Raw genomic sequence first — 12,624 nt, 5'->3', positions numbered from 1 at the left:
TAATCATCAAAATTAAACGAAATAAACATTTGAAATATATGAGTTTGTATGTAATGTATGAATATAATATACAAGTTTCACTTTTTAAATGGAATTACTGAAATCAATCTACTTTTTCATGATATTCTAATTTTATGACCAGCACCTGTAGTTCTGTATCTGTTGATCAAAGGAGAAACGCATCTTTGTCCCTGATTACAAGTCAGAATATCTAGACAGATATTTGAGCATTCTACTTATTTTGATGGGGGGAGTTTAAAGGTAAGTCGTCAATTAGGGTTGGAAAACCGGACAAATATATTGGAGTCCAAGGGTTTTTGACCTGTAAATGACTGAAAATGATTCAAATTCAAACTCGAGCACAACATAATACATGGTGTAATACATGATGGTGCGCAGTCCATCTCATAGGTTGCCAGCAGCTTCTCTAAGCTTCAGTCTGAGCCGCTGTAGGACACCCCTGTTTTATGGCTCAGCAACGATCTGTGTGATTTACTTGTTTTAATCAAAAACAATGACAAGGTGCAGTTAAAAAGGAATTTAAGAGAAATATATATATATATATATATATATATATATAATAATAAATAACAACCAAGAACAAAAATAGTTTCATCACCGTGATGCCGTTTCACAATCCATTATCAGCTGTTAAACAGACTCTCTGATGGATTAAACAGATATAATTGTTTTAATTATATTACTGTATTACTGTATATTACTGCTTGTGGCAGCTTCCTTCTACACTTTTTGTCCCTAATTTCTGGTGGTGTGGGGCTGCGGTGCCACAACAAATCGGAAGTGGATCGACTCCAAAAGTTAATCAGTTGATGTACATCCAAGGATCTGAGTTTTATGAAAATGCGTCTATGAGTTCATGAAATATTTTGGTAACATACAAACGGGGTTGACTAACAGGTAATGGTAACATTTTAAGCCAAGATCTCTGGATCTGTTAGCCCTGAGAATATGTGCTAAGAATAACTCACTCAGTCAGCTATTTTAGATCAAAACCTGTAAAAATGATTTAAAATCATTTTCCTGTTTGTGAAAGTTGATTAGCTGTGTATATATACTTTTTTTTTTACATTTTTAAATTACAAAAACACACTTTAAACGAGAGCCTGCTTTGCTGAGCCACTAAAAGCACATCTCCAGTTCAAGAATGACAAATGAAACACAAAGATAACAAGCAAGAGTGGCATGTAAAGTGTAAACAAAGCGATGTTCTAACTTGTGGAGGGGCAGGGCAGTTCCGAGGCAGACTGCATGTGTAAGACGGTAACAATGTTTGTGCTTCCCAAACAAAAGAAGTCTAACAGCCACTTTGTGCCTGAGTCTTGTACACCTTCCATACATCCAGCAGCTGCTCCGAATTTTGCAGCATTGTTGTGATGACCGAGGCCCAGTAGCATTTGTCTATTGAAAAAGGCATGTAAGACATAAACAAACCGCTGCGAGGAGGATCTCTTAGTTCGATTCCTAAATGTCTCATGCACAGACCCACGTATACATCTTCAATATAAACAGCTTTAATGTGCGCTGAAGCCTCCAGTATTCTCTTGGCTAAATCCAGTGAGAAGACGTAGCCCAGTCCCATGGGATAAGGGGGGTAGACCAACTCGGGGAAGGCGGTGGCGGGCAGAAACCACTTGGAGTTTGGGTTTCGTAGAACCTGAGCATTCCTTATCACCAAGCCTGTCATGTAGAGCTGTCGAGGGGCTTTAAGAAGCACATCGACGAGGTTGTGTAGATTGAGGAAAATGTCCGAGTCAACCTTCATGGCATAGGAGGTGCTGGGACAGCGAGCACTGAGCCACTCGAACATGAGCATTGTTTTAATGGTGAGGTTTTTGTAGGAGTCCAAGAACTCACTCTGCAGGATGTCGTGGTGCTCCTGGCTTTCAAGTAATATCTGAAGGAAACAGAGAGGGAAGCAAGTTTAAAGCAAATTAGAAACTCTACAGAGCAAAATGCCTGGCTCTGTCAAATCTTAGCACGCTCACCACTGAGTGAACTTCTTGTCTTTTGGTGTTGCTGGTTGTGTAGTGTGGTTTTAAGACCTTGTGACTTGTGTGTACAAAAACCTAAAACCATCTGGTCTGAGCTGTGATACTTTAGTTGTGATCTTGGCAACCAAAGGAAGTTTAAAAACATTAAAACATTAAATGTTTTAATGCCTTAAGTGATGGTGTAAAAAAAGTCTTGTTATTGCTCAAATATTTTTTCTTATATCACAGCACATAAATGGACAAGTGGTAAATTAAAGGTTAAAACAAACATAAGGGGAAAATACTAAAATGTTTCTATGATAAAAGGATTCTTTAAATTGTTGCATAGCATTGAGCAGTTAAGCAGTCAACATCAAATTTAAAATTATGAGAAAATTGCTTGTGAACACTGCAATTTTCTCTTGCAGTGTCAGTGAATTCTGAGTATTTGCAACTAAGCGACCAGCGAGCCATGCAGCCACATTTTGCGTGGATAGTTATTGAAGTTTTTGAACATCCTGTTTGTGTGTGCATGACTTGAAAAACTATATTCTACACCATGCACATTAGTTTGCTGCCCATCTCTGCCCACATTGTACCCACCCTGGCAGGCGCACTATATTTAGGATTTAATTTTGAACACTTTTGAAATGAAACAGGCCGATTTGGACCAGAGTTTAAATGACTATTTCTTATCATAGGAGTGGTTTTTACACTTAGACATTTTTGGGCTGTTGCCTTAGATATTTTCTGTCAGTAAAGAGATTTTTTGAGACATCTGGGATGAATCTAAGACTTTCTGAACATGTTTAAATTTCAAGCTACAAGATGGTGAACCTCTGCAAACTATGCAAAGGAACTGAGAACCCCTGCAAAAATTTGAAGACATTTTAGAGACTCCCTCATGTATGCTATTCATTAAATAGCCACCAACAGTTGCAGATACTGACAAAAGAGCTAGTTTGAAAGTGGATTATTTGAGGGTGGGCTCTGGTGCTTGTGCCTGTTATTCCAAATATGAAAACCCAGAAGAGAGAGCAAACCATCCATCCATTTCAAACCCAACAGGTTTCTTAGACAGAGGCTGGACCAGCCTAAGGACAAAACACCCAAACACAAACTGAGCGACGTGGTGTCTGCAGTTCAGTGCAGAAAGGAATGTTCAGGAATGTTGACACTTGTTGAGGACCAAAATATTCAGATTTTGAACAGAGATGACAAATGGTTTAAGGGGAGGGTGATGGAAGCCAACTTTAAACAGGTGAGGAGGGATCAGCTTTCAGCTTTCAAACACTTACAATGCAGCATTTAGCCAGATACCCAGTCATATTTTCTCTTGTTCACACCTTCATAGGTGTGACTAAACCATCTCAGGCAAACAAAGACCCTAATGACTCTCTGGTGGGCAGATAGTGAGATTAATCTGTATGTACATTTAGCTTGCATAAACAGAGCATCTCATGCAGTTTAAAGCTTGGAATTCCACAATCTCCAGTTTGAAATTGAAGAAGCTTCCAGGATGGGAAACAAAATGTCTCCAACTACAGAACAGAGTTGCTTTCTTTTTAAAAACCTTTTGATAGTTCATCAAAAAGAATGCCCGGGTGAATTGTGTGCTTTCAAGAAGAAAAATAAAACAGCCTTAAAAGCCTTAGTATTATTTATCAAAACCTTTTTTGTTATCTATAAAAAAATGTGATAGAAATAACATTTCTATAGAATGATTAGCTCTAAATCCAAATTGCATTAGTTGAAATACTATTGAGTACAGTTTTAAATTCTCAGAAGTTTCTTGATCAGGAGGGTTTTCAAATACTTTTCATTGAACAAGTAACTACTAATTGGTCTAAAGTTAACAGTCAACAGAGTATTATCATTTTCAGCACAGGCATCACAACAGCAAATTTCAGTGAGTTAGACGAAGATCTTTGACACAATGCAGCATTGTTAAGTTAGACAAAATAGAGGAAGACAAAACAATAACTTTCAAAGACAATTACCTGTTCCTCAGGTTCCTCTGTCCCATTGCTGACTTTGGACAGTCCTAGCAGGAAGTAGTAGTTGACCACTTGGCCTTGCACTGTGGTGTCTTTCCCCCATGTGCGGCGGATGATGTCGCGGGCCCCTCTGCTTTGTGGTGGCACCGGGATCAAAATAACCAAGAATGGGTTTTCCTTGTGACATCTGATTGGTTCGTCCAGTATGAAACGGTATTGATGTGGGTATTTCACAAAGTATTCACTGTGGTCAATATTTTGTGACTGTAACTGATAGAACAGAACAGGTTTGTGTTTAGTTTTTTTCTGTTAACTTGTCTTTTTTTAACATGCACACACAATTGAAGATATTTTGACAATACTGGGCATTTTAGTGTTAGTCACAGCTTGGGTAAACTAAAATATACAGCTGATAGCTTACGCATAAAAAAACAAAACACAAAACAACAAGTTTGATTGTGCATGTCCCAGGATTCTTAATGAAAGTGCTGACTCGCCTCCTCTATGGGCGCGGGTAAACTTACTGCAACTCCACATCCTGGTTCTGTTCTCAGAGGGTCCTGTTGGATGCCTCTCCTCTTGCTCCTCAACTTCCACTAGATCCTTTTTCTGCCATCAAGGCGATCCCAAAGGATGTCCTTTCTGTCTTTCAGCTTCTGGTTCTTTAGTCGAGAGGCTCCTGCTGATGCCTGACACACATTCTATCTTTTCCTGCCTTTAAGGGGGTCTGGCTGCCTCTCCTACTCCTTTTGTCTTTTTGTTGTTGTCATCAAGAACGTCAAGGCTAATTGAACTTCATCAGCATTAGTCACTGAGAGGGTCCTGCTGGATGACTTTTGGCCTGTTTCTGTGTGTAACTTGCCTATGCCAGTTCTTTTCTTTGAGAAAGCTCTACTAAATGGTTTTCCTTCACCAGTTTTATTTTCTGTTGTACACCCCTCCACCAGTTTCAGCCTGAACTGTCTCACCTGCCTGGATGGCCTTGATGTTGACTGCAACAACTGTCTTACCTGTTTCCTCCTTCCTCCTGCCTTGTGTTGGATGGGCATTTATTGTTGTTGTTATGGGACACTGGTAGCCACTCTAAAGTCCCTCAGAGGGTGGGTACTGTCATGGTTTTTAAGATTTTTGTTAGTTTTTGTATTTTGAGATCGTTCTTGTCCAGTTGCAAAGTTACAGTGCCTATAAAAAATGTTTACTCCCTTGGATGTTTTTTTGCTTTTATTGCTGTCATAAATCAAAAATGGTCAATATAAATGTGACTTTTTGACAAAAAATAAATTATTTAATTAAAAAAAATACCCTTCAGTGTCAAAGTGAAATCAAGTTTCTACATAGTAATGCCAATTAAATAATACTGTGTGATGTAAAATAAGTAAATGTTTAAATATTCACCTCCTTTGAAGTGACTGTCCTAATTCAACTCAGAGAAAGGATTATTAAAAAGTACAAGTTGGACGATGGACACAAAAGGATTTTTAAGGCCCTAAACATCCCAGGAGTTCTTTTAAATCCATCAAGAAATGGAAGGAATATGGAACGTGTGTAAATCTACCAAGAGCAGACTGTCCTCACAAACTGAGTGACTGTGAAGAAGGAGAAGAGAGCGAGACCACCAAGACTCCTGTGAGCTCTCTGAATGAGTTAAAGCTTCAGCAGGTGAGATGGAGAGACTGTACATATAACCACTGCTGATCAGGTTCTTCACCAGTCTGAGCTTTATGGGAGTATGGCAAAGAGAAAGACACTGTTGAAGAAAACTCAACGTTGTATTTATGATCTGTGTTAAAGAAATACTGTAGCTAATTTAGTTTCTGTGCTATATTTATTTTAGGTACAATTAATTCCTGACTGTCAAAGGTGCCACAATTGTGGGATCTCCTGCTCTGACATCTCCTGATTGGTTCTGGCTTTTAACCAGCAGCAGCTGCTGCTCATTTCCTAACGATACTCCTGAGCTACTTAAGGTGGATGCAGAGATCAGATCAGTGCTGGATTATAGCTTTGGTTATGGTACGGCTCCTGTCTCTCCCATGTTGTGAGCCTTGGTAGAGAAACTAACCTTCTATTGTTTGCATTACTCAGTACCAGGACTTCTGAGCAGTTTCTCTGGTCTTTCTGCCTGCCTGCCTGCCTGCCTGTTTGCCCACCTGCTAGTCCTGACTGCCAGCAGTATTGGTTCACAAGAGTCTCTTCTGTAAATACTCACTTGTGGAAATCACGTGTATGCACTCACCTCTGGAACTGTCACCTGGACCTTCCTTCCTCTCATTCCTGGATCTGCTTCGGCCTGTAAGAAACAATTACAATATCACATTATCTACTATCTAAAATATCCTGAACACAGATCACCTTCTTCCAGAGACCTTCCTGGAGAGTTCCCCGCACTGTAAATAAAATCACTTACCTTTTAACCCTGAGTCTGTTTTCGTCTTTTGTCTGCTTGCCTTCAACTTCACTCATTTATGATAACAATAATTTAAGCTGGCTATACTTCACAAAAAACGGAACCTCTGTCAATGTACACCTCCCCTTCATAACTAGTTGAAAAGCCAAAGCCTATAAATGTTTAATATCTGCTTGCTTTTACATTATGCCATAAAACTCAGAGTTCAAATTTAGTTTTCCATTACCTGCAGGTGGCCAAACATTGACTTCAATGCTTTTGCATATTGTTCAGACCCTCCAGGATTTTGCGATGTTGCAATCGCAACTATTAACGCAAAATCAAGCAAACCCCGCAAAATTGCAACTTTGTGCAACTTTGTCCAAAACACCGCAACTTTCCCGCAACTTTAACCAAAATAACCCCAAATAACTCACGAAGAAGAGATGTGACGTCACATCCTGTTAACATCAGAATGCCGGGAGCATGCAGGAGCAGCGACCGAAGCCAAAATATGCGCTAATGCTTCACATTTGCCCACAAAGATTTCAGCAAAACACAGCAATGAAGTTAGTTTTAAGTTGGATATTGGAAATTCGCGCTCCGCGGAGTTAGCGGTGTCTGGTTCACGGCTGACTTAGCCGTCCCTAAGTGAACCACCGCGCGTGAGAGAAGGGGCCGGCAGAGAACGGCTGGCCAACATTAGCGCTCCTGTTTCGGGTCAGCCGTGAGCTAGACGCCGCTAACTCCGCGGAGCGCGAATATCCAATATCTAACTTAAAACTAACTTCACTGCGGTCGCAAACCAGTTTCCTCCCCAGCTGCAGGAGAGTGGGGGGGAGCTGTTTTGCACGTCCTGCAGTGTAATCATGGAACATAAACGCATCCACAAACACTTTGTGTCTGCAAAACATGTGAGCAGAGCTGCAGACCAGGGACAATCCAGAAATGGTCATGAATGTCAGTTTATAAGCTATCAAAGTTCTCAAATAAAGCACCTTTTGATAATGTCAATGTTTGTTGGCAATTATCTTACAAAACTAGGAAGTATTTTTGGTTTATATATATTAAAATTTGTTTTTTTTTTATTGATTTTAGTAAAAAAAAAAAATCGCAGCTTTTTTGCTTTTGCCATCAGGAGGTCTTGACAGTGTAAAGACTTGACAGAAAATTACATGGAATCCAGATTTTTGCACAGCTTTTGGCTTTTAAAGACTATGGTCTTAAACTTTTGATCAGCTGAAAAAATCATGTTTGAGTGTAAATGCAGTTTTCAATTAATTCCCCGCTCAAAAGTTTTTGTCTCTTACGCTGATTTCTTCTTTTAACATTGCGAAGCTGTACTTAGAACCTTCTTAAGATCCAATAGTACAAAATGCAAATTCTTGCAATTTTTTGACTGGTCTTAAGATTTTGATCAGGAGTGTATATGGATGCCAAGGAATTAAATTATACACTCACCAGCCACTTTATTAGGTACACCTGTCCAACTGCTCATTAACACAAATGTTGAATCAGCCAATCACATGGCAGCAACTCAATGCATTTAGGCATGTAGACATGGCCAAGACGATCTGCTGCAGTTCAAACTGAGCATCAAAATGGGGAAGAAAGGTGATTTTGTACGTGGCATAGTTGTTGGTGCCAGATGGGCTGGTCTGAGTCTTTTAGAAACTGCTGACTACTAGGATTTTCATGCACAACCATCTCTAGGGTTTACAGAGAATGGTCCGAAAAAGAGAAAATATCCAGTGAGCAGCAGTTCTGTGAGCACAAATGTCTTGTTGATGCCAGAGGTCAGAGGAAAAAGGGCAGTCTGGTTCGAGCCGATAAAACGGCAACAGTAACTCAAATAACCACTCGTTACAACCGCTATGCAGACCGCACAACACGTCAAGCCTTGAGGTGGAAGGGCTACAGCAGCAGAAGACCACACCCGGTGCCACTCCTGTCAGCTAAGAACAGGAAACTGAGGCTACAATTTGCACAGGCTCACTAAAATTGGACAATAGAAGATTGGAAAAACATTGCCTGGTCTGATGAGTCTCCATTTCTGCTGCGACATTCGGATGGTAGGGTCAGAATTTGGCGTCAGCAACATGAAAGCATGGATCTATCCTGCCTTGTATCAACGGTTCAGGCTGGTGGTGGTGGTGCAATGGTGTGGGGGATATATTCCTGGCACACTTTGAGCCCATTAGTACCAATTGAGCATGGTGTCAACGCCACAGCCTACCTGAGTATTGTTGCTGACCATGTCCATCCCTTTATGACCACAGTGTACCCATCTTCTGATGGCTACTTGGCAGGTGATATCTGATTATTCATTTACATGTTCTAAATATTAGAATCCATTAGGACATATAAGTAAAGTCAATATTGGTCTAGTTGTGGTTCTCATTTCAGGGATTTTAACTGGGAAAGAAGCAATAATTCTTGCTAATACAGTTAGAAGTCTAAAGTTTGGCTTAAAGCTGTATAAAGATAAGAATACATTGATGTAAAAGGATTTCTGATTTTAGATCATCACAACATTGTACCATTCAACATGATCCTGCTTACAAAGAGGACAGGAAATACTTACATGTACACTTCCAACTGGTGTAGGCTTGTAAAAATGGTTTGACAATGATCTTATTTTCCAAAAGGGCAGAGGCCATGACATTAGTATGCTTGTACTGTAGAAGATTAAAGTTGCCATCATAAGTGAGAGCATCAAAAAGCACAACCAGCCTCTTGCTCTTTTCCACAGAGGCTTTTCACTGCCAAGAGAGGAAAGAAACATTTTATGGTGGTTATCAGAACATCTTTACAAATCTTTTGTAAAGTGATCACTGGATATACATCTACAGCTGATACATTTTTGGAGTCAGTTCAATTTAAGATGTCTGCAAATAAGCAACATTAGCAAACACAAAAATGACGATAACTCAGCCAATTTTACACATACTCACGTAAAACTAGTAGACATGAGTCATTCCAAACACATACTCTGAGCTCTAACTGATTGCACTAGATCTGTTTTTCAAGTATTTGCCAACAGCTGTTATAGTCTCATTTGCCTGTCTGTTAGCAAAATATCTCATAAACCACTTGATAAATTTTAATGAAACTTTTAGAAAGTGATCATTGGCTGTACATCTACAAATTATTAACTTTTGGAGTCACCCAAATTTAAGATGGCCACCATAACTAATCAACAATAGCTTAGAGAAAAATGCCAGTAACTCATTTGTACAGATATTGAGCTAAAACTTAGTGTAGTTTTAACTGAGACTGAGCACGTATTACAAGTGTGAACACATTTAGCGACATCTGCATGAGACTGCGCATAATTTATAAGGTCTGACCAAAATAACTATAACTTTGTCATTTCTCAACACAAGATGATCTGGGTTTGAAACTCTGGCATGAAAGGTGGCGGGCGATAAGTCTCATTTTTTCCTGTCTCACTGTTGCTGTAAAAATATGTGAAAGTTCCTCTTTTCTATATATTTACTTTTTTATGACACCTCGTCTTTTATGGTCTGCTGCGCTTGTGGTGAGACACGGGAAATGAAGAAATTTTACCCCGAGAGACTCAGCAACGATGACTTGAGTTTGTAAACACATATTCAGCCTCCCTTGTCTGTAGGTAGCATTATTTATATTACCACTATAATAGTTCTGATTCTTCAAGTACAACTGCCTGTTCACCAAAACCTCCAGTATTAACTAAGAAAAAATCAAACTGTCAATGGAGACATGATACACACACTCCCAGTTTTAGACAAGAAGTAATGTTTTCTCTTTATATGTTATTAATACAGAAACTTAAGTACTAAATGTTAAAAATCAACAGTCAGTTAACAACAAATAAAAAGATTCCTACCGTTTAGTGTTGTAACCTCCCATAGAGACGTTTACAGCTCAAACAGGTTTAGAGGAGACATGCGGTAACACAATATGTTACTGTGTGTGTTTACCGTTGAAAGCAGTACATGTAGGAGCTCCTTCAAGGACAAGAAGAGACATGTCTGTGGAGTTTATGACAGAATTCAGCCAGGGAAAGATGATCTTATTCTTGCAGAAATTATTTCAAACATGCACAGTGACTGCATGGAAAGTGAAAATTGTACTGCTTATTAGAAATTCCAAATTAAGTCTTCTTTATTCTTTTAAAGCTTAAAAATGAACATTCTGGTCAGATAACAAGAAATGATCCATTTGTACAATTCTGAAGTAATCTCTGCTGCAATAAGTCTGGCTGATTAAATGGAACCTGTCATAAAAGCTTTTGCAGTTAAATAAAATACAATTCAGCCTTAACATGTGATTTTTTTTAAAGACAATATGTTTTGACAAACAAACAAACAAACAAACAAACAATCAAAACAATAAAGATCTGAATTTACCATTTAAAAAAAAGATTCATCCGGCATTCTGGACAAGCGGTGGTAAAGAAACCAGTCATTAGTGAGTGAGACACTGAAGCTGCGAGTTAGAATGAGGATGTTGTTCTGTTCCGCTTTTAACTGTCTGACTACTTTGGTGGTTTGTGAGATACTGTGTCAAAATAACTCACAAAGCTTCCTTAAGAGCAGGTACAAATATCCATTTTAGATACAGATTAGTTATATATGGTCTTCTATGAGTCAAAAGCCAGAGAGAAAAAAGGGTTTTGGTGAGGTAAACTTATGACATTTCAGTGTGTGTACTCATGTACACAGATCTTTCTTTTCATTCAAACATTTTATTACATGTACATTCTTTATAAAAAAATTGGACCATGGGGTACCTGAACCCCCTCCTCTTCTGCCCCTGGGAATTTTAGAAAACATATCTTTTGGAAAACTAGGTCCTATGAGCTGTTCAGGTCAAGTTGTCTGCAATCATATCATTGGTCCCCATGGCTGTGGTGAGCTCTTGAAAATCAATACCTCTTGAAAAAAGTGTTAATATTGACAATATGCCAATAATGGTCTTCTGAACCCTTCAAAGTTCCATTTAATTGTTTCTAAGTAGTGGGAATCATGTTCTGAGAGATGCTTAAAAGGTGGCAAATTAATATTGGTAAACAAATGTAACATGTGGCAATTACTACAGGAAAATAGTCTATATAAGAGTACCATCATTTTGAAATAAAAAAAAATCAAATTTTCCCTTTTCCTTTCATCAAATCTTTACCTATTTGCACAAATAATGCCCCGTTTTACTACAGTAATATGCAGAAAGACAATATAATACTTTTAAGTTAAATAATACTTTTAAGACACAGAGTTATAAAAATAATACACAGAGACAAAAAAGAAACCCTTAACCCAAATGTATATAATCCATATGACAGTCCACAACTAGACAATCAGGGAGTTTGTTTTCTCCTGCTAGACCTGTTGTCAGACCAAACCCTCACAGTGACCCCCGGCTGGGTATCTATGGCCTCTACTCATACCTCAATGCCCCTGGACTTCATCAAAGGTCTGCCTACTTCCAAAAACTAGTGAATCGCTTCTCCAAAATGACTCACTGTGTAGTTTTAGATGGCATGGTTTTCCCTCTTACATTGTCTCTGACCAGGGTTCCCAGTTTGTTTCTCAGTTATGGAAGGAGTTCTATAAGCAGCTTGGCAGGTGAATCTAAAATCTGGTTTTCACCCACAGTCGGATAGTCAGACAGGGAGTATCAACCAGAAGGTGGAGAACAAGCTTCAGATGCTCTGTGGGCAGGATCCATCCAAGTGGTCGCAGAACCTGATGTGGGCAAAATAAGCCCTAAACTCTCTCCATTCCAGCGCCACAGGACTGTCTCCTTTCTATACGGTTTACGGATTCCAGCCTCCATTGTTCACCCTCCAGGAACGAACAGCCATGGTACCCTCATCCCATGCCACAGCTTGCAGATGCAAAAAGGTATGGAATCAGGCCTGCAGGACACTTCTCAAGACATCTGTTGTGTATTCCAGGTCAGCCAACAAATGACGAAGCCCTGCATCTGTCTACCATGCTGGACAGAGGGTCTGGCTGTCCACCAAAGATCTTCCCCTTTGGATTGGGCCTGCTTCACTGGACCATTTTTTATCTCAAAGATCATCAAACCCATGGCTGTCCAGCTCTGCCTTCCCAGAACTCTCAGAGTCCATCCCACATTCCATGTGTCCAGAGTCCGTGTCATTACAAGTGCCTGGAGAATAAGTTGGGTTTCTTCCTCAATGACATAAGTGGCTTCAAATTGGACCAGAAGTAGCCGCTGAAGTGCCTCCATTACAGATTTG

General features: G+C 39.4%; 1 protein-coding gene across 2 annotated transcripts; it reads right to left on the bottom strand.

Moving 5' to 3' along the window:
- Nucleotides 1-486: 486 nt before the first annotated feature.
- On the bottom strand, nt 487-10,899 carry LOC108240044 (beta-1,3-galactosyltransferase 1-like). Of its 2 annotated transcripts, none has more exons than XM_017423149.3 (6): nt 10,769-10,899; nt 10,246-10,390; nt 8,959-9,136; nt 6,225-6,278; nt 3,992-4,258; nt 487-1,915 (listed from the first exon to the last, which is right to left on the bottom strand). In XM_017423149.3, the coding sequence occupies exons 2-6, from the start codon at nt 10,266-10,268 to the stop codon at nt 1,316-1,318; spliced, it is 1,122 nt and encodes a 373-aa protein (XP_017278638.1). In that variant the 5' UTR covers nt 10,269-10,390; nt 10,769-10,899; the 3' UTR covers nt 487-1,315. The 2 variants fall into 2 exon arrangements, with proteins under 2 accessions (XP_017278638.1, XP_017278640.1); XM_017423151.3 differs by having other exon boundaries at nt 10,246-10,366; nt 10,769-10,787.
- Nucleotides 10,900-12,624: the final 1,725 nt, after the last annotated feature.

The sequence above is a fragment of the Kryptolebias marmoratus genome, linkage group LG9 (assembly GCF_001649575.2).
Source record: "Kryptolebias marmoratus isolate JLee-2015 linkage group LG9, ASM164957v2, whole genome shotgun sequence".
Classification (NCBI taxonomy): domain Eukaryota; kingdom Metazoa; phylum Chordata; class Actinopteri; order Cyprinodontiformes; family Rivulidae; genus Kryptolebias; species Kryptolebias marmoratus.
Note: the sequence above shows the minus strand (reverse complement) of the source record. Positions and strands in the feature narration are given on the sequence as shown.

Excerpts from the sequence above, each read along its gene's own strand:
- LOC108240044 (XM_017423149.3), bottom strand. The coding sequence starts at position 10,268 with ATGGGAGGTTACAACACTAAACG. Across the intron at positions 4,259-6,224 it reads TCCAGGTGACAGTTCCAGAG|TTACAGTCACAAAATATTGA; the intron begins GTGAGTGCATAC and ends CTGTTCTATCAG. Across the intron at positions 1,916-3,991 it reads CAGAGGAACCTGAGGAACAG|ATATTACTTGAAAGCCAGGA; the intron begins GTAATTGTCTTT and ends TGTTTCCTTCAG.